We start from the raw sequence: 22233 nt of genomic DNA, 5'->3' as shown, positions 1-22233 counted from the left end.
AATAATTTGTGATAATGAGCTCAGCTGTGAGTTCAACTGATGGACTCAAAGTAATGCCTGAACCCTTCAAAGTGTTTTGCTAATTTGGATGCCCTGAGGTTGCAAAGGACTTGGCTTTTCTCTAATATAACCAGAACTTTTCTAGCACAACACATCATGTCCTACACGAGATTCAGCTTTCATCTGCAGATGTGAACAATCACATTTTTTGTGCATCTAGACCCAGCTTTCCCTTAGCTGCCAAAAGGTGTGAAGTCTGGTTGATGTAATTTTCCCCATCCCACAGGAACACAGTTGGACAAGCAACTATTTTCACCTTAATAAAGTGATCCTCTGTCTTATACAAATGTTCACATTTTCACTCCATGCTTCCCAGTTTTAACAGTGAATAAACAAGGTTATAGAGCCCATAATCTCCATTAGTATCTCTCTCTGGTGAAGACTGAACTTGCTTCAAAATTTGAAGGAGGCCTTCACAACCTACTTTGGGTTTTTCAATGTTTTTGCATACTAAACTGCTTGCAGAAACCCTCTCCCCTCTATGCAGGTAGTTATAAAGTATCATTAGGTCACTTGTGAAGTTTAAGCAGGGAAAAATTCCTCTACACATTGTGAAATAGGTTTCTCAGCCTTTAAATTTTTCTTGTACCTCCTAACTTTTCCACCTTTACAGCGATCTTTCTAAATACACGAACTGGTCAGAAATGTTCAGTGACACTTACCATTCAGGAGAAACCCCGCTTCCCCAGTTCCCCACTTCTAAATGTCCTTTGAACAATTGTCCCATGAAACACAAGATACATTTTGACCTATGAAAGCAGCCAAACCTGTGCCAGCTTGTAACAGCTCCGAAACACAACCTGCAGCCCCATAGCAACCTCCCTCTGCACCCCATAGCACTGACTTTAGGGGACAGACTTGACTTGCCCCGTTTTACCATGCTTCCCACCTGCCTTCAGGAATGCTTTTCCACCACAAGAACCTCACAGTAGGGTTTTGCCAGCAGAATCTGGGATACTCCAAGACTGAACTTCATCCTTTGCCCTTGCTATGAGTTTAAAAGATGTTTTAAAAGCCTGGCTCCTACTGACCTGCAGTACTACCTCCTTTTTCTTTGCAGCCATCCTTCTGCAGGAACAAGGGTCCTTTGAGCAGCAGTCCCAAGCACAAAGCACTGCAGACGTCCTCTTTATTCTGTGAATCCAACTGCTGGCCAACCTGCCCCACAGAGAAAGCTTCTTACCCGTCCCCGCTCCTCCGCCCAGGCCGTACCACCTACAGCAGCATCCCTGCCCTGTTGCAGGGAGTGGGATTAGCTCAGCAGTGCCCAGAGCCTGGACACGGCTCTGCTCGCACCCTTTTCACAGAGGCAAGGTCTGCTGCAGGGCCTGAATCGCTGCTCACTTTGGGAGACACAGCAGTTTGCTCCTCCTTCCTCTGAGCGTGCAGAAGAGAACCAGCCCCAGCTAGAGCCTGGCAGTACCTGTGTGGTGGCTGGCAGCACCCCAACGTTGCTGTGGCAGCACCCCAATGCTGCTGTGACAGCCCTGGCAACGTCGGGGTGGAGCAGCAGCCCAGCCCGCCCTGCTCCCTTCTCAGTGTCGCTGCAGTCAGGAAGTTCAGCTCAGTCTCCTCTCTAATTCCCCTCCGAGCAGCAGCCGCAGTTGGAGCCCTTCTGCCTCCTCTTTGCCTGTCAAACCTGCCCAATACTCCACCCCACTCCAGTTTTCCCCTACCCCTCCCAAACTAGGGGCCCAAGACAAGGCACAAGACACAGACACGAAAGCTGCTGGCCCACTCCAAAACACAGCTCAATTTTTGAAGGTTGGTTGGGTTTTTTTCTTACTTGCAGTGAGCACCCAGCGCCTGTGCCCATCACCCCCCAGGGTTTGGGCAGGGCTGCTGCCCACCTTGTCCCTTCCCATGCCTGGGGTCACTGGGCCCCAGGTGCAGACCTTGGAGGTGCTGCTTCTCACACAGCACACGTTGTCTGGTGGCTGGGTCCGCCAGCTGGCCAAGGTCCTTCCTGGTTGAGGACTGGGCTTTTGGCACATCAACTCCCCTAGTGCCCCTGGCAGCCCAAGGGGACACTAAAGTGCCTCTGTGGGACATGGCAGGGCAGAGCCTTGGCAGAGGGTCCCCTGCCTCCAGAACCAGCTCAGCCGAGCAAACTGCACCCCTGGATGGCCCCAGCAACTGACTTTGGAGAAATAAGCCTCCACTAAAGTCCTGTTGATTTTTAACCACCACTGAAATTTTGCATGTTTACACCTACTTTTTATGATTACCAAAGACAGTCCTGTTAAACTCATTTTCTAGTCTTCAAGAAATTAATTCTCATGCACCTCAAATTATTCTTCTGCCCGCTGTGCCACTGTTTCAGCAGTTTCATGGAGGTACAGCATCTACTGCAATGGCCGAAGTCTGTAAAGTTAAATTTATAAGATATGAGGTGTTTGCCTTAAGAATATACTGGCACAAGATGCTTTTGAGCAGGTCACTTAGTTTCTCTCCTTATTACAAATCTGTAATTAGAAAAACAGCCAAATTATAAGCCTCATTTGACTTTGCATGGGAGAGACTACTCCAAACGTGGACTGGAGGTGGTGGGGAGCGACCAAGTGTACTTCTCTGACAACCAGCATGCCAAACTCCATGCAGAACTGTTCAGTTTTTTGACACATGTAACCATGTAACCTTTGAGAGGACTGCCATCACTGGGCCCAGATATAAAGAGCAGACATACTTATCAAAATTCATTAGGACTGTTTCTCAGAAGAGAAATGGCACAAGAACAGCAGAAATCCTGGTGATCTGTATGATGTCCAGACAAACTCTATACTCGCTTTGGTTCCGCAAGCAACCCTGTAATTCTCTAGACGCTGTTACCTAAATAAAGTTGGTAAATCAAGTTTGTTCCCACTGTGAATCTCAGGCTAGCAACTGTCAGTCTGTAGAGAAGCTGGCACAGAAAGCTGAGATTTCTTCACGAAGCTGAGAAAAATCTAGATATTCTGGTAAAGTTCTTTTTATTTACAGTATTCTTCTTTTTGTACATACCTATAGCAACATCAAAAATTATTCACAAAGCTTAACTGAATGTAAAAATGTTCTCATCCAACAGTTCATCCTATGTATATCTGTGGAAAATGTCAACTGTTCTCATGCAGCAACAAGATTGTCTGAGCATTGTTTTTCAGTTTTTTTCTGGTAGAATTTTAGGAAGCCACCTCAAAACATGTACACAGATGCTTACTCACCTTTTCTGAACACCTTTAGGCACCGGAGTTTTATAGAATCAAACTCAGATTTGCTTTTAGAAACGTGAATTAGGGGAGGACAAGAAGAGGTATGTAAGAACTTGAGCTCCTAAACGTACATAGCAGGAGTGCAAATTTAGAAGTCAGATGCATGCTGTACAGTCTTGGATTTACAATATCTGCCTCAGAACTTTTTTCTCAGGTCAAGCAAAAATATGTTTCACTGAATTTTATAAATAAGACTTCACTTCTGAGGTACTGATATTTATCAAGTTCTCACATATTTTTACTTCCCCTTTTGTTCAGCCCCCAAAGTCCATCATGAAAAATTTGCAGAAGGACATTAAAAGACTGCCAGTCACTTACTGCAATGCCTGGGGAAAAAGTGTCAGGTGCTCACTTTTATTTGTCTTTCAAGAGTGGAAGAAGTTACATGAAATGTATATATTCTCCTTTGCAACCAAATGATAACAGTTATCTGATACATAGCACATTCAAATTCCAGGCCAAACTGTGGTCACATTTTCTGACACAAGTAGTTACCTTGGAAAAATGTAAGGCTATCACAATTTGACCTTCTGATCAGAAAGACTAAGATACTTATCAAAATTGGTTAGCAAAGTTACAGACCTCTCTTCTTGCTGCAGCCTTCCTGAAGTTCAGTGTAACAAAAGAAAGATTTGGTTTAAGACGTCGGCTGCAATCTTTAGTGTGCCTGTTAGTGCTACGTAAATATAGTGTTTGGAGATTCTGACTATTAAAACTATGGTCTAAACTGAAATCAGAAAGGAGACATGGGAAGAAAGCAAGAACCCTGAACTGCATGAAAGAGAGCTCCTTGCTGCCCTCATTTGTTTCTATGCGTATTTGACTGTGAAGCCACAGGGGTCTCATGTTCCAGCCTAACCTTACACACTCCTCTTCATTTGTACTCATATTTTTTTCTCCACACTTACAGGCACAATTTTCAGGAACTTCTGGACAATCTAGGCTTCTGAACAGAGTAAAATCCCATTGCTTATTATTCAGGTATCCAAATCCATGCAAGTGTGTATATCTGCATATATACACAAAATCTGTAGCAACATTACTGAGCTAAAAAGCAACCCCAACAAAACCAAAACCCCAATTTTTCCATCCCTTCCCCAACTTAATGCACCCAGCTGATCTTTCGTGGAAATAATCTGTAAGTCACTTAACTATATCTGGAGGTAAAGGATGCAAAACGAGAGCAATCCCTTAATCACTGCTTGCCAGCTCCTTCTGGTCTCTTGAAAGTACAACTTCTGCAACATGCTCTTTGCTCTATTGATATTAGTGATCAGCAAATACTTATCACCAGTGAAATAAGCTAATCTTTCAGCAATTATCTGAGCAAGTTCTTGGCTACTAAAGCAATAGCTTATGCCTGCTGATATTGCAGCCACCTGTTCCTTTCCAGAAAAGTCAACAGTCATGCTAACTCTGAAGTATGAGATTTCTTCTAAAAACGTAAAGAAACCCAAAATAATCCAGTTGACCCATTCCATGGATTTGAGCTTGTCATCAGTACCAGGTGACCTCGTATGGCAGTAAAAAACTCTTGGACCTTGTCAGTACAGAATGCGCTGCTTATAATTTGGGGTCTACTGTCTCCCTCTATACTTCCTTTTTAAAGAGAAATATAATGTAAGTTAAGCTGAAGTTCAAAATGCATATATTTTACTTAAAAACATTCATCTGTTCAAAATTCAAAATAAACTTTATGGGATACAACAGTTTGGTATTTTTTTTAAATAACATTTCATTCAAACTGTATATAATTCATTGAAGTATTCGTACAGCAAACAATGGTTAACCCTTGAAAACCTGTAGAAAAAGATTTTCACACAAAAAAAAGGAAAAACAAAATTGAGGTATCACACCCACACACATTCACCCAAGCACACACACACATTCGAGCACACCCACACACATCCACACACGCAGGCTGCAGCAAAAGCAGAAAATTGTAGGCCCAAAAGGAAAATGATGACTGATTGTTCTATCCGAAAGTCCAGGTAGCTCAGGAAAAAAAACCCAAAAAACCAAAACAACCCCCCAGGAGTCCTCTGAGTAAAGAAACTACCTCAAGAAAATTCTCAAGTGCACTGGAGACCTGATCATTTAAACTGTTTCTGCAAAGCAGCTCCCTGCACCTGAGAAAAATGCAGCCCAAGGTGACTTGTGCAAATATTAGGAGTCAGGAATATCTCCTGCTATTCCTTAAGTAGACATGAGGGGTGTCCATAGATTCAATTAGTCTTTGATCATGCAAGATACTGCTGGAGTGCTGTCTTCGCCCTGCAATAAAGGAACAACATGTTAATTATTGGGGTTTGGCTTTATCATCAACAGCTTTATATACAAGACTATGCACTGTGCCAGCAAGAGAGGGAGGATGAACGTGTGAGGTAAAAGGAAGCCGAGTGGCTGGTTCCTTCAGATTGGAAGAATCTAGCCCATGGTGCAGAAGTGCTCTGTGTGGGCTGTGACAATTTAAGAATCCATCTTGCATCTAAGAATAAGATGATCTAACCAAGTATATTAGATGCTCAGCATAAACTGAGCAACTTTCAAGTATGGTGGGGCTTAAGATATATATTGAACCTCATTATAACACACCTTATAAAAACATTAAAAAAAGAGCAATAATTGTGAAGAGCAACTACTTTTCTGCAATACAGATGTGCCATGAAAAGCAGGCCTTTGAGCTGAGAAATGAAAGATGTTGTAACTCAGAACATACTAGAAGCACGTTAGTCCTGTCAGCAACACCAGCCCTACCAAAAACATACAATGAGATGAGAGCGAGAAAAGAAGCAACAGCTAATGTAATACTGGAATTTATGTAATCTAACATTGTACAACATTTTTGTTAAGACCTCTCAAAACTCTCGGGTTACAGTTTCATCATCACTTCAGCTAATTCAGTGTTTCCTACCACCTGAAGTGAGAAGCTTAGCTCTTCCTTTGTCCCCCCACCCATCCCAACCACGCTGTCACGACTGTGACAGACTTTTCCAAGATCTGATGCAACTCAGCAACCCAGAGGAAGATTTTTTTTTTTTCCTTCCAAGTTTCCTGCTATGTTCACAAGTCACATCAGCTCATTGAGGGGGCTGACGAGGCAAAGTTGAGATAGGGTAAACAGTGGGAGCAGGTGGCCCAGAAGAAACAGGAGGGACAGTGACCTGAAACAGTGCTAAGCACAATCAGCTCCATCTCTTAAAACCAAAGCTTAAGTGTTGACAAGCAAGGCCCATTTACCAGAAAGTATTTTTACCGGTGTAAGTTTTATTCCTATTTCTCACTGTTTGAAAACCCTGTTTAGCTTTTCCGCAATTTTCTGTAAACCTGCTTATCGATATCTGTATGTTCCTGATTATCATCTTCAATACTGATACTTTTGCACAGATTTTAAACAAAGAAGTCCTAACTTTACTACAAAGATGTTTAAGAACACTGGAATACCTTCCATAAAAACAAGAAACCCAAATTTAATGCATTTTAAAACACTGCACAGTTCTGAGTTGTGTTGTCTATATATGACCTCTTGCAAAAATCAGATCATCTCCTTCAGTTCATTATGGGTTGTTACTAACTGTATGTGGAATAATTGCAAAAAGTGAACATAAAAACCCAGAAACTCTCATTAGCTATTTTGGTTACATGTATTTGTGAAGAAGCTAGATGATCTGTGTAGGTACTACAATATGAGTAACAGAACAAATATGTGGAAAGCTACTGTTGAGTTTAATTAGTTTAAACGAATTTAACTGACATTAACAACAGTGGTGATCCTGTATTATCTTCTTAATTCATAGTGTTATGTGATGGCTTACCATTCTTCCAATCCTCTGGAATTTTGTTAGTAGTCCAAGGTTTACACAAATATTTGTGTATCGATGAGATTTCAGAGCAGACCCTCCACTGATTTAGATCTTAAGCGTAGCTATTTTATACTACTGAGAACATCAGTAAAATCTGTTATTCCTGAGTAATACAAAACCTGCTCTTTAAGTAAGTGTTCATCACAATTTCTTTATACACTGTAAAACTCAGTGCAATGACAGACAGTTTTTCTGGGGAATTTTTCTGTAATCACAAGATTTAAAAAAAAGATACTTTTTCAATAAAAAGCAAAGATTTCCCTCTAATACTCTTTTTTGATTTAATTTATACTCACTTGTCACACAGATTTGGATCCGATGACTGACTCAATTTATGTAGAATATCTACTATTCCCATGTCTCGTAGTTTATCTTGACGTTCTTGTGAACCTACAACAATAAATCACATTGTTGGGAACACCACCAAAAATAAACGTCTGCAGAACAGAAGAAAGGAGTGGTAGCAGAAATCAGCTCAAAGGCATTCAGTTAGAATGGAAAAACTCCCTCAGTTGTGGCTACTTCCCAACGGCGCTCTAGTTTCTTTCTTCCAGGACCTTGTTCTCAGCAACAAGGAGGGGCTGGTGGGGAATGTGAAGCTCTAGGGCAGCCTTGGCTGCAGTGACCATGAAATGGTAGAGCTGAAGATCCTTAGGGCAGCGAGCAGGGCACACAGCAAGCTCGCTACCCTGCACTTCAGGAGAGCAGCCTTTGACCTCTTCAGGGATCTGCTCGGCAGAGTAACAAGGGATAAAGCCCTGGAGGGAAAAGGGGCCCAAGAAAGCTGGGTAATCGTCAAGGATCACCTTCTCCAAGCTCAGGAGCGGTGCATCCCAACAAAGAGGAAGTCAGGTAAGAACACCAGGAGGCTGCGTGGATGAACAAGGAGCTCGTGGACAAGCTCAAACACAAAAAGGAAGCCTACAGAGGGTGGAAGCAAGGACAGAGAGCCTGGGAGGAATACAGAGAAATTGTCTGAGCAGCCAGGGATCAGCTTAGGAAGGTCAAAGCCCTGACAGGATTAAATCTGGCCAGGGCACCAAGAAAAGCTTCTATAGGTATGTTGGTGATAAAAGGAAGACTAGGGAAAATGCGGGCCCTTTCCGGAAGGAAACAGGAGACTTTGTCACCCAGGACATAGGGAAGGCTGATGTACTCAGCGACTTTTCTGCCTCAGTCTTCACGGACAAGTGCTCCAGCCACATGGCCCAAGTCACAGAAGGCAAAGGCAGGGACTGGGAGAATGAAGAACCGCCCACTGTAGGAGAAGATCAGTTTTAAGACCATCTAAGGAACCAGAAGGTGCACAAGTCCATGGGACCTGATGAGATGCATCTGCGGGTCCTGAAGGAACTGGTGGATGAAGTGGCTAAGCCATTTCAGACAGTGGGATCAAGGCACCCCCAGCAAGTTCACCGGCAACATCGAGCTGTGTGGTGTGGCCAACACGCTGGAGGGAAGGGATGTGCCATCCAGAGGGACCTGGACAGGCTGGAGAGGTGGGCCTGTGCAAATTTCATGGAGTTCAACAAAGCCAAGTGCAGGGTCCTGCACATGGGTCGGGGCAATCCCAAGCACAAATCCAGGCTGGGTGAGGAGTGGATGGAGAGCAGCCCTGCGGAGAAGGACTTGGGGGTATTAGTGGATGGAAAACTGACTGTGAGCCAGCAATGTGTGCTCACAGCCCAGAAAGCCAACTGTGTCCTGGGCTGCATCCAGAGCAGTGTGGGCAGCAGGGCGAGGGGGGGAATTCTCCCCCTCTACTCTGCTCTCCCAAGACCCCCTGCAGTGCTGTGTCCAGCTCTGGGGGCACCAACGTCAGAAGGACACGGACCTGCTCGAGCGGGGCCAGAGGAGGCCACGAAGATGCTCAGGGGCTGGAGCACCTCCCCTGTGAGGACAGGCTGAGAGAGTTGGGGGTGTTCAGCTGGAGAAGAGAAGGCTCCAGGGAGACCTTACAGAGGCCTTCCAGTACTGAAAGGGGCTACAGGATAGATGGGGGGGGCGGACTCTTTATCAGGGGGTGTACAGATAGGACAAAGGGTAATGATTTTAAACCGAAAGAGAGTAGATTTAGGTTAGATACAAGGAAGAAATTCTTCCCTGTGAGGGTGGTGAGGCCCTGGCACAGATTGCCCAGAGAAGCTGTGGCTGCCCCCTCCCTGGAAGGGTTCAAGGCCAGGTTGGATGGGGCTTTGGGCAACCTGGGCTGTTGGAAGGTGTCCCTGCCCATGGCAGGGGATTGGGAATAGATGATCTTTAAGGTCCCTTCCAACCCAAAACATTCTATGATAATTTTTGTACTCCATATGTATATGTTTAAAGAAAAGAAAATTTTTAAAGGCAAGAATTTGAACACATTTTATCCTAAAATAAGAAGCTTGACTTCAGTTGGTTTATTCTCATCTCTCTGATTTGGATGCAAAGAACATTTAACGGGAGGTGTGTTTTTGAGTCTGACTTGTAGCACTGTATAATGCCAGTATAATGAGCAGAAAGCCACCAGGAGCATAGCCAAGTGTCACCCACTGAATGAAGTTCTCTGAGAGCTGTGGCGTAAGTTACACAGTAGGGGGAAAAAAAACAAAACCCAAGTAGAGACACTGACTTCTTTGCTGAAAAGCACCATGGTCAACTTGAGGGTAAATCATCCATCTCAGAAAGCCCTCCTCCCAGCCCCACCACTCCTTCCCTTGCCATTTCTTCCAGCTCCACATTACTGCCTCCATCTGCCCTCTCCACCCCTCTGCACAAACACATATTTTTCTGTGCAGCAGCATTCTTCAGCTCCCTCCTGGTTACCTTCCATTGTTCCAGGCCACAACAACTCCTATCAAATGCCTTCCCCACTCCTTCCAGTTCCAAGTCCTTTGGTTTGAATGGGTGCTGAGACTCTGAAACCAGTCACCCATGCTGGGGAAAATTTCTTTGCAACAAATCCCCTTTCTAATCTATTTATCCTCTCCAGTGAACCTGTGCTCGCCAGCGACGAGTCTCCATAGCCTCTTTAAGACTTGGAAGCTCCCTTTACTAGGATTCTCTTTCACTCAGTTGTTTTCAGATTTTACAGAAATGCTACAGGTGGAAACCTCCCACTGTGCGACTCTCATCAACTCCTATTTATTGACACACTCTTCTTGTGTCTCCTCTTCCTGCCCAGGAACAGCTCTCTACACTTTTCTCAATGTCCTGACCACTCTAACTTGTTCCATATTATACTTATGTCTCCCTTTATGCTTTGGATCCTGCTGTGCACTGCAAGTATTGATTACTATACAACACTAGCCTTTTGATCAGGATAACGACTTGTATATGCATTAATAATGAGGCTTTCTTACCTTCTTCTTCATTCCATATGAGATTAGATATACAGAACATGGCAGCAAGCTGAAGTTTAGCATTTGAATGACTCTAAATACAGAAAAACAGTACTCAAGTTTAGAAGAAGAAATTCTTAGACTTACATTTTGGCATTCATCCTGTAAGAAATAAGGTAGCAAAGTTGGGACTAATTCTTATCTACAAATTCTCTCAAATTAGTGCCATAACATAAGGCACTTGGGTAATATTCAGTCACTTCCTTCCAAACATTTACTGAGGCCTACAAGATAGGCCTTTTCCAAGATCATGGAATGTTTTCCATGTTACGGATATTGCTTAAGTCACTGTAACATTCTTATGGGACGTAACGACTGGATTTTCCTTTTAATCAGATTCTCAGTACATCTCTGCCATACAAAACTGCACTACATGATTTCTTGAACACAGCTGGGTGTATGAAAGTTAAGTGCATGATACTGAATAATTTACAGGACAAAATGCTGAAGTACCCACTTTTCATTCATGCAAAAGACCAACATAAAACCTTTAAGAAAAATTCCCCATACCATGTAGTATTTGATTTTCTGCAGGATGTCATCATTGGTCATAATCAGTTCTTTTGCTGTCGTTCCATCTGCTATATTGGCAAGTATACATAATGTCTGAAAGAGAGAAAAACTGTTATTTGGCCACAGATCACATACCACGATTTATACAGTTTCCCTGACAGCTTTGAGCTTGTGAAAAACAATTTCTTTAATTAGTTTTAATATCTTTAATCTGGAGTTTCCAGCTTGCTTACATCTGGGGCAAATGCCAAAGAGTTAACAGCTGTGGCTGAACAGCCCTGGCAAAAAACCCAGAGCCATTTTAAAATAAAAAGCAACATTCATTAATTCATTTCAATCAGTAAAATTTTAAGTCTCTCACGAAAATGTGGAGCATATATAAAAGATTAAATACATTGGAAAATAAAGCAGTCTATTTTTTATCAGTGGCTAGGGAAAAAAACATATCCATCTAGTTCTGCAGGCCAGGAAATGGAAAGACAGAGCTCTATCAGAGTAGTAACTTTTTTTCAGCAAGTCTAATCACACATCTTACCTGCAGAGATAACTCAAACTACTAACACACCTGGTTATTTCCTGCCAATTAGAGAAGCCATCCTACAGAATAACCTTGAAGCAACTTGGCCAACGTTGGCACTACATGCACATGGCATTAAGACTTGCAGAGGCAGCTTTCCTGGTCCCTGAGGAGGCATCAGGAGATGCTCTACAAATTTTTTTCCAAAAGAGCCATGGAAAAACTTAATCATCTTTTTCGGAAATGCAGGGAGGATACCAGAGAACAATCAGCACTTGTATGATGCCCGTGTCTAATCTGCACTGCATTTACGTCAGCAGTTGCAGAGATTTATTACTTCCAATCTACTAATTACATACTGATGAGCCAGTCAGTGATAGACATAAGCACTGTCCTGCTAGAAATATGGGCTCCTGCGTGCAGATAGTACTGGATGTATGACTTGATTCTGAAATAAAAGCAAGCTGCTGCTCACACCACAGGGACAAAGAAAGTGTTCTGGGTATAAAGGCCCCAAACCCTAAAGGCTACATTCAACCCCAGTCTACTAGCCCTTTCCAAGAACATTTCTCAGGTACACCAATTCTCCTCCATAACAATTCTGAGAGGCCTGGCAAGGTAAATAACCTTCTAGTGCAATGAAGGCCATTCCTGTCACTAAGAGCTTTATTGGGAAGAACTGTTTAGAAAGACACAACTGGTTAATCCTCAGCTGTTTCAGCACCATTGTATCACTAAATTTGCTATCTGTTAAGAGTCTTTTGGGGGTTTTTTGCTAATATTGCACTTAAATAGACATAAAACCTGCTTGCCTTCAGCCCATTCTTCACTGAGCAGAGATTTAGACAAGTCTGGACTCATTTGCCATGCTGTTTGCTACCAATACCCTTCCTAAGTCAAAGCAATTCTCTGGAGTCTCCCAGAGCTTCTCCCTGCCCCCATTCTTCATCACCACATGCCCTGTACAAGGAAGAAACAGGGTTCTCCAACTGACCATCCTGTCTATCGCAAGAGTTCATCAGCCAAATTCTGCCCATCTATCCTCTTGCTTTTGCTTTAACATCCCGGCAGCAGGTATCCCAGTACACTGGCTCCCTTATGTTGCCACCAAGCCAGGGATGCATTCTCCCTTTCCTCTTGCATATTGATCTTCTCAAGTTTTAATTTGTCAGGGCAAGTCCCTCCCTGCTTTTTCCTGGGCTACACCAGGATGCTCTTTTCCTCACTAGTGCCTCTCCTCCTCTAATGGCTGCTGGCTCCCGCAAGCACCCAAGAGCAGATGAGTTACCACACATCCCAGGAGAACACGTATTATTGCCAGCAAGGCAGGCAATGATGGGACTCTTCATTACTGACTGCTCCAATGGCTGCTATTGAGCAAATAACCATGATGCTTTTCCCAGTGTGAAATAGTGGCTTCTTTCTCTTCCCTTGTTCCTACTGTCCCCTTTCTGCCATACGATTGCCTTAGATTTAATTCTTTCGCTCTCAAATACAGTGACCTCCTCTTTACCAAACCTACGTTTAAAAAAACCATTCTGAATTCAATTCAAACACATTTGTAATAATCCATTAGAAAGAAAAGTATTCTTGTAGTTACTGAAGTTATTAATCTGACAGATCTCAGTAAAATATTCACAGCACAACATAATTCCAAAAAATGACATGTTGAGAAGAGTAAGTGTTCTTAACTGCTGCTTAAATTTCATTCTGCCAAGACACCACGAAACAAAAAAGGGTACCTGCTCTTTGACTTCTATATTGTGCTCCCCTTCCAGAATGAGGGTCACTGCTTGCATGATTTGCTTCCCATGAGTGCTCATTATATGGTCTATGTGCTGCCAAAGCAATGATGGAATACAATCAGTACAACTTTCCAGACAAAGAAGGGGCATTCCTACTTGAATTACTCTAAGTAAAGAGTAGCAACATTGCACAAAGACCCTAGCTCCTAGCGAGGTGTCCCAAAAACAAGAACTTATCACAGCAGAAACACTTCATAATATTCCTCTTCATTTGAAGCCTGGTCTTGTTTGAGAGAGCATGAGAGGGGCCTTCTGATTTCACTGTAACCTGTAGAGAAGACACTGGTTTCCCAGTTGCATGGAGGCCAGTCTGAAGACTGAATCCTGCTGGACCCAAGCTCTAAGTATGATGCTGCAGTTAGAAAGAAGCGCCTCTCTTCTGGTAACAGGGGGGTATCGGAGAGGGGTAAGAAAACTGAGGTTTCTTATCTGGTATTTGCTACTCTTACTGGAACACTGTGACCAGGTGCGATATCCACATTTCAAAAGTCTGAGAGGGTTCAAACCATATAGATTACTTATCATCTAGGAAAACTGTCTCAAGTTAAGAGACTTTCAGGTAAAAAGTCATTTGATCACAGACTATAAATACCTATACTAGAATAAAATTGATCATTAGGAATAACAGAAAAAGATGAAACTAGATCTACTGGATTAACTGATATCAAAACTCAAGAGTGACAGCAAACAGCCATCAGAGATTACCAGCACATGGCACACTACAATTTTTTAAGACCTTAGGGATTCTTGGAGGACTTCTTAAAATTGCTAGCAACGAGACTCCATTCAAAAGCTGCTGGATGAGTTATTCTGGAGTGAGTTTTGGGTAGAGAATGAGAATGGTTGGTTCTGGCTCTAAAACATACTACAGAAAGTAGGTGAAACTGGGACGTAGATTCAGATGAAGAACACCTTAAGTGATAATGAGAGTCTGCTGTCAGGAGCTCAGGGTGAATTTAATGAATGACTGGTTATTAAATATCTTTTCACATTAAGACAGAGCTAATTTTCTATGAAGCTTATTGAGACTCAACGATTACAAATATCAGAAGATTTTTTGCAGTGACCTTTTTACGGTAGAAACACAATACGTGATAAATGCACAGTAGAGGCTTCGTGGTTTTTTTCCCCACAAAAATGTTGGCTTGCCAAATGTTTGCTGCATGTTTTCCCTCTGTTCTTCACAGGGGATTACCCCTTTCTTTTCCTCCACCAATATCTCTTTCTCCCTGTCAAAAACAATTCATGGGCTTACATTTTCAAACCATTTTATTTCAGTGTGTAAAATGAATGTATGCATTTTGTAAGTGCACAGTCCCACAGTCAAATTCAAAAAGTCAGTACTATCTATATAGCTGGATAAGAATAGAAATATTTCAGGTGTCAAGAAAGAAGAAACACAGATATCTGTAAGATATGTACCTCTCCACACATGGACTCAACAGTGCAACCTTCTTGTTGTTCTGGACAAGTTTCACAGAAAGACTGTTAGGAAAATATTTTTGCTGAAAGCTAAATGCAATGGAATTGAACATTAAATGTAACTGTCTAACTCCGTATTTGATAATAATTACAAAGTCTCAGTGGATGCAGAGAATTCTTTCAAATGTTTTCTTACACTGGTTTGTACATTTGACTACAGATACTGGGATAAATTGAACGTTAATCTTAAACAGAAAAATAACTTGTCTTACAAAAAAGATTGAGAATTAATTTGTATTGTCTGCCTGTTTGATCAAGCTTTCAGAAGAAGGTCTGGTTGCAGCTCTACTTACTGGGCGAGTAGACAGAAGATTCCTGAGCAGTCCCAAAGTTTTCATCAGAACATTTACATCGGAATCAGAAAGCAACTGGAATAACTGCTCTGTACTCAGACCTCGTAAGATGTCTGATTTGATCTTCTGTTCTGCTTGAAATGCCATATTCTGAAAGAGACAAATTTTTTGCTTGATTTTCTACCTTAAACTTGAGCTTTCACTCATTTAGTAGACTATTATCTGCAAGCATATATATCCTTGCTAAAATTAATCTTACAAAGGTTGTAATTTATGAGGAACTACTACACAGTGAATTAAATTTCCATACAGTCTTATGGCTGATCTGGTTATTACCTGCTTTTATTTGTCCCCTGGCATGCTACTGACACTACTTAGCTGTTTCCCTGAATGATCTTTGCAACCAAACTGGTATCAGAACTGAAGAGTTTATTTTATTTTAGGGACTAATTAATGAAGTGTTCCAGGCTGATAGTGTTTTCCTTCTGTAGTTAGGTGGAAAGACAAGCCAGATTTCAGCTATGTTATTTTTAATAACAACTGACAAGTTCTTTAAGTTACATTCACAAACTTTTTAAGAAGCAAAATCACGAGCGATATTTCATCAGTGTGTTCTACTTACCATTAAAGCCCAAATGCCGTTCACTCGCAAGGCAAGATTTTCACTCTGTGTTAAACTACATAGAAGTTCTATGGCTCCTGATTCTAAAATAGGCTAAAATGAAGAGGAGGGAAAAAATTATCTTTAAAACACTACATAGACTGATTAGACATACATACAAATTTAAATTTTATACAGTAAAGTCTTGCTTATATCTTATACTTGTGTTTATAACACATCCAGTCTACTCACATGAACTGTCCAAGTCATACCTTATATTCATGAGCATTAAAAGATAGGTTTTTATTAAAAAAGGCAGGTCAAGACAGCTTTATTCTCGTGTGTATCTGTGTATGGATACAGATGTATATACACAGCCATACATGTGCGTGTGTACACATATATGTATATACACACACATACACCTGCCACACTCAAACAAGCAAATAGGCTTTCCCCAGCAATTTTCAGCTTGGGACTGCTCTCCAAAAAGTCTTCCTTGAGCAACTGAATCTTTCTGGGTATCAAGTGGGATGTACGTGACTGTTCAAAAGAGGTTAAGGACATTGAAAGCTACTTGATATCTTTCTTGACATTTAATCTTTGCGTTTGGTATCAGACAAACTAAAATCCAACAGAAAAACTTTAGCATAATAAAGAAAACTGAAGATTATTCTTGATATTCTTGTAGATTCACATCTTGAAATGACAGGAAAAATATCAATACATGCACCTTTTCTTTCAAACTTACTGTAGTTAATTTCAAAATTACTGTAGCGAAAGGTAAGTTTGGAACAACTGCTTTCAACCTGCACTGAATTTGAAGTACTACTTTTATCAAAGACCTGAAGAGCATAAAAGGATTCATCCAGTGACTTATGCTGCTCTAGTTTGTAAGGTGTTTCCTTCTTCCAGAAGTTACCGCTTCAAAGCGGTGAATAATTGAACATATCTCAGTTTTTGGGAAGTTGCGTGTTTTAACCCTCTTATGAGCTGAATTCATCAGAAAACAGGAATGTGTGGGAAAGGCTGCACTTTGTAGGAACAGGCTTGTCTCACTGAATAGCAGCAACAGAACCAAGGCAGCAACAGTTTGTGTCAAAGTTCCCCTAGTCCCAGGTGCTTGTGCCCATGGGCCCAGTAGCTGGCTGACTCCTAGAGACTTCTCCACAGCCACAGCAGGTGGGAGACATTCCAAAACTGGTTTTGACTCAGCTCTGTTACAGGGTAAAATACAGATCCATTTCAGCTTTGTTTATTTACTTAAGTGACTGATAGCTTACATCAACTTTCAAAATACTATGTAGAAAAAACTGTGATATATCAAATAAAGATCAAATGGCTTGTAGATGCTTTCAAATCTAACACTTCTAAATATTCCTTCATTTTGCATAAGCAGTATTTTCTTTTGGCAATGACGTTTTTTACATGAACCATGTGTCCCGATTTAAAATTCAGTATTTCAATCCATTTTGAAGTGGAAACACTACGCTGACTGTGACCTGCAGCATGAACAAGAAAGCCCATGAGCCAGTGAACTGTGCTTGGCATTATTTCAGTTAATTTTCTGTCTCACAAAGATGACTAAAACCACCAAGATCAACTGATCAAACCAAGGTAATCCAAAGCACCCTGCAGGAGCCCACGTATACTACCATCTTGAAAATGTTTTATGTATTAAGAAATATTTAAGAATTGGGGAATTGTTCCATTGCTATGAAGTATTGATGTGCACATATGAACTGTATGAAATACAGAAATCATTCAAAAACAGTAAAAACCACAAGACTCAGCTATGCCAGCATTTTCAAGCTTACAGCAGTAATTCTAAGACAACAGATCGTATTGCCAGTTGTGTTTGTTTTCTTTTGCGTATGAATTTTTTAGATAATGGTGTTTCACAAGTAAAACATTAAAAAATTTCATGTCTACCTCTTTTCTTTAGACACTGTATTAACTATTCAATCATATTTAACCATCACAGCACTGTAAACAGATGACAGCTTTTTTATTCACAAGCTATCAGCGATAGTCTGCCTAACATTACAGCTCTACAATGCTTCACAAGCAGTGGCTACCAAGTAAGACACCTTTATACATTATACAATGGTTCAATAAGTAACTTTTGTCTATTACCTCTTCTTGTTTTTGAATAAATACTAACCTCCTTGCTTGGAGAGAATTCCAGAAGAAGATTGCATAGTGTGGAAGATGCTACTACGAGAATTTCATTTGGAGCATTCTGTAAAACCTGCAGTCACAAAGGAGACAGTGAGGAATCTCCATTAGCTAGTATGATAAGGAAGGGATTGTTTTGAAATTGAATACCTGTAATTATGCTGCACTTTGATATTCCATACTCCAGGAGATGCTTTGGTGCTAGCAGTGCAGGTCCAGACAGTGCTCGTTCGACTCAATGTGATCATACACATTACATGACAAGCTGGAGCAGCACAATGTTATTTCACAGAAGCCAGATTTGAGAGCTTTCAGGTCCAATTTCAAAGAAATCAGTGGGAACAGATCCCCGCTCTGCAAAGCATACATGTGCTGGCAGTTGTAATTTAGCTCTGCAGCCCTTCTCTCAACAGAGAGCAGGCTGTGTCCTGCAGTTCACCTCTGTGTCATGGTTTACAGAAAAGCGGAGGATGCCCAGAAGGAGCCTCCTCAACACTTTTGTACCTTGTGCAAAGCACAACATGGCAGATTTCCTCATGACTGTCCTTTCAGACAAGCAAGTTATGCTCTCTCTGACCTGTGCCTGGATCTCCAGCAGGACCAATACAGGCCATTCTTAAACAGAGCATCTCCCCTGCGTGTTCTGAGAAAACTCAGTGAGGAAATAGGCATGGAGGATACAACTGTTCCTCCAGCAAAGAAGGGGAATGGAGGGGTTCTTCTGTACCACCTTTTGTTTCAGAGCTGTGAGAAACTGCAAACATTAACAACTACTGCATTTACAGCAGCTTGCACTAACGTACATATATGTAAATCCTACAGTTTTAGACATTATTCTTCCATGGCTTATACAGCTATACATGCTAGGGGATAGAGAAAGGACTTACACAGTTGTTACTAACCTAGACTGAGAATTAATTTATCTTTATTTAATATTATTTTTATTTTTACTATCAAGAATAATTCTTGACATTTTGGAATGAACATACAAGTTTCAAACTTCCACTTATTTAATACAAATCAAAATGAATGACTGTCAGCAGCTGCGTTTACAAGGAAGTCAGACATCTACATTTGTTTTTTTTCACATGGCTCTCCTTTACGCTCACTGTGCTGCTTCAAGCAATCCTGTCAGTTTTGTGGTTTATATTTATAAAGGTTTGATGTTTTCGTGTTTGGCCTTTCACAAACTCTTAAAATATTCAAACCATTCCCTCCAAGCCCCTTCAGGTGATGATCATGAGTCCTGAATCATGGGACTATTAAGCTATAATGACAGCACAAAACTTGCATGATCAAATCTCCCTTGACCTCTCAATAAGACATGAATTAGACATCCATGGATTAGTCTCACAGCTCACACCCAATCCAAGGATGAATGCATAACTTGTAATAAGTGTATTGTGTATCCTGTCAGAAAATAATTTCTCCATTATTTCTATCATGAAACCGTACAAAAAAGTAGGCCCATACTTTAGGGTCTCTAATTCATGCAAGCAACACAAAAGGCTGAGAGAGTTTCTTGGCCTGCAGTCAACAAGATGGCCAGAGAGTGTTGTATAACTAGTGAGTCAAGTCTTAAGTCTGTAACTTGCAAGAATTAGAACATAAGCAGAACAGAGAAAGTCAGGCCTGAATGAAATGTCACTGAGTAGAATCCCCAACAGGCATCTTCCTTGTACTGAAAAACTGCTAGAAATAACTGAAGGATCTCCTGATCCTTTACAGGCTCTTGAGTGAAGCTTTGGACAGTCAACTCCCATAACTGCCTTGTTCATCAGGCTTACCAGTTCACTTTTGCCAACAACACTTTCTCTGGTCTGGCTATTTTACTTCTGAATACAGCCCAGCTTGCTTCAGGTGATTCTCATGAACGTCAATACCACCCAAGCTTTCAGACTTCTTGCTAGCAGACTTGCCTGATCCCCATTTTCAAGGTCTAAAAGATGTTGAAACTGAGAAACTGGTTTATTTATCTGCACTTAATGACAGTCACATTACAGGATGAGAGATGATACACCTTACACACTTTGATCTCATTTTATCTAGTATTATATAATTGCATTATATGAAAATGTGTCTTTTTAAAGGTCTTGCTGAGCTCTTTGGCTTCGGTTTTAGAATCTGCAATGAGAAATCTTAACTGTGCTATTTAGTCTGAGCCTGAAATTAAAGGAGAAAGTCCTCCTAGTGCCCTAGGGACTAGGGATAACAGACTTACTCACTGATCATGCCAAAAAAACAACCCCAACAAAATCACAAACTAACCAACCCACCCACCCCAACCAAAACTCAAGCATGGACCACAGTCCTCTTTGCTGCCGCTTGGCTTTTGTTGATTTACAACTCTCTTAGGAGAAGGTCATGGAATTTTGATTGCTAGGTGCTTTCTATTACAATTCTACAGAAAGGCATGCAAATTGAACAGACACCATATCCTCCTTTAACGGAACAGAACACTTCAGTAGTTGAGACTTGACTTTACTTGCCTTCATTAAAGGTTTCCATACAGCATGATCCTGAAAACTTGTCCTGAGCTGCTGTACAGAACGGGACAAACTGTGCAAACATCTAAAACAGAAAAGAAATCTTCATTGTGAAACATACCCACTCACAGGTACACTACTGTAATATATATGTTGCTTCCTAAACAAAGATTCAGCTTACAATTTGGTAAGTAGTAGACTGTAAATAGCAAAACCAATATATTGTACTAGTCCAGGATAACTCCCTCCTCCCACCCTAAATGTTCCAACAGTAGAAATGACTCCAGGTTAGCTTTTGAAAAATTAGCAGAAATCCTAACAAGTGCAGCATCAGACTTTGACAAGCCAAAAGTAGTTGTATGAATCAGAAAAGCCTCCTACCTGACTGCAGCTAATCGCACCTTGATACTAGATTCAGACAAGCCATTAACAATACGGTCCATCATATTTTCAGTCTCAATGATCTGGAGCAAAAAAGGAATTAATGTTATATGAATACAACAATATGAGCATTTATAGGTTGCTGGGTTTTTGCCTGCAACATTTTAAACGCTGCATCTAAAAACTGTAGCTAAAACAGCGAGCCACATTCTCTTCCCAGATTAAGTGACAGTAGTGTGTATCCGCATACAGTTTATAAAAAACCATCTACGTTCTATGCTCCTCTACTGCTTTCAAAATTATTTTATTAATCATCACGGAAGAAGAGGGTTATATATATACACCAGTCACCCTTAATGTCATATTAAAACAAAAGAGAGCATGTGTGAGTGCACACAATATATACAACTAGAGATTAGAGACACATTGTAGAGCTATCTGGAAAAAAAACACATAGTAGTTCATGTGTCATATGTAGCACGGCACTTAAGACTACGATAAAAGGGACTTAATACCAAGGTGAAAGATGGCTTTTGTGTAATAAATCAATGTTGTCATGTACACACCCACCACTTACTAAAAACAATGGTTTGATACGTAAAAGAAGGATCCTTACTACTAACTAAAGAAGTTCATCCTTGCAACAAAAGAGAAGTTTATGGGTTTGAAGTCTGGAGATCCCGAATGGTTCCCCACTAATACATCTTCCTGCTAGTTATCTTTTCAACACTGTGTTTTCTTGCCGCCTCCCTGTCCATATCTTTCTTCCTTCTGTTTTTCCCCTTTAACCAGCAAATAAACTCAGAAAATTCTCCTGCCTCCTGTGCTTGTCATATCTGACATAGCAACTCTATGCTTAATTTAAAAAAAACACTGCTTTAAATCATTCGTTATTTAATTTCCCTCCACTTCTACACAAACCTTCAATTATCTGAGTGCTCCAATTGTCCAATCTCTTTCCTGTGGTCTTTGAATTGTTTGTTCTCCTACACACCAACTGCTTGGTTATGACAGTGCAAGCCCCCCTTGGTCACCTGAGAATTTTGACTTTGTTTCCCAATATGATTAGACTTTCCAGGGTTTACTTTTGAAAAAACATTTGTTTTATAATAGGATACGTGACAGCAGAGGTATATTCTGTCCCTCAGAACACAGGTTTCAGAAATTACTCCTATGTCACAACAATACTCCTGCACAGCTTGTGAGTAGCAAGGACCATAACATGTTGAAAGACAACTTATTGTGAGAACCAAGTTCATCACTGTGAAGATGTTTACATAAATAAACTTTACTCTTATATTTTGTTACAGCAAGACAATTTTTGTTCAAATCCCATGCAAAGAAAGTGCAATCTGAAAGTTTCTATTAACATAGCAGAATGAGAGCCTTCTTGTTTCAACCTATTTACATCACAATGAAAAAAAAAAGG

At 41.0% G+C, this 22233-nt stretch overlaps 1 protein-coding gene across 9 annotated transcripts in view; it reads right to left on the bottom strand.

Moving 5' to 3' along the window:
* Positions 1-3012: 3012 nt before the first annotated feature.
* ARMC8 (armadillo repeat containing 8) overlaps positions 3013-22233 on the bottom strand; it is an 80346-nt gene continuing 61125 nt past the window's right edge. For 6 of the 9 annotated variants that reach the window (XM_074877941.1, XM_074877944.1, XM_074877945.1 and 3 more), the window contains 10 exons: positions 20805-20887; positions 20427-20508; positions 17924-18010; positions 15781-15873; positions 15159-15308; positions 13321-13416; positions 11059-11154; positions 10510-10582; positions 7468-7561; positions 3013-5582 (listed from right to left, as the gene is read on the bottom strand). In XM_074877941.1, coding sequence (XP_074734042.1) covers positions 5549-5582; positions 7468-7561; positions 10510-10582; positions 11059-11154; positions 13321-13416; positions 15159-15308; positions 15781-15873; positions 17924-18010; positions 20427-20508; positions 20805-20887 — 888 coding nt within the window. In that variant the 3' untranslated portion in view covers positions 3013-5548. Of the gene's footprint in view, positions 5583-7467; positions 7562-10509; positions 10583-11058; positions 11155-13320; positions 13417-14450; positions 14613-14665; positions 14869-15158; positions 15309-15780; positions 15874-17923; positions 18011-20426; positions 20509-20804; positions 20888-22233 lie in introns of those variants that run through there. The other 3 variants (XM_074877942.1, XR_012630039.1, XM_074877946.1) reach the window with 3 other exon arrangements.

This window comes from Strix uralensis, chromosome 9 (assembly GCF_047716275.1).
Source record: "Strix uralensis isolate ZFMK-TIS-50842 chromosome 9, bStrUra1, whole genome shotgun sequence".
Lineage (NCBI taxonomy): Eukaryota > Metazoa > Chordata > Aves > Strigiformes > Strigidae > Strix > Strix uralensis.
Note: the sequence above shows the minus strand (reverse complement) of the source record. Positions and strands in the feature narration are given on the sequence as shown.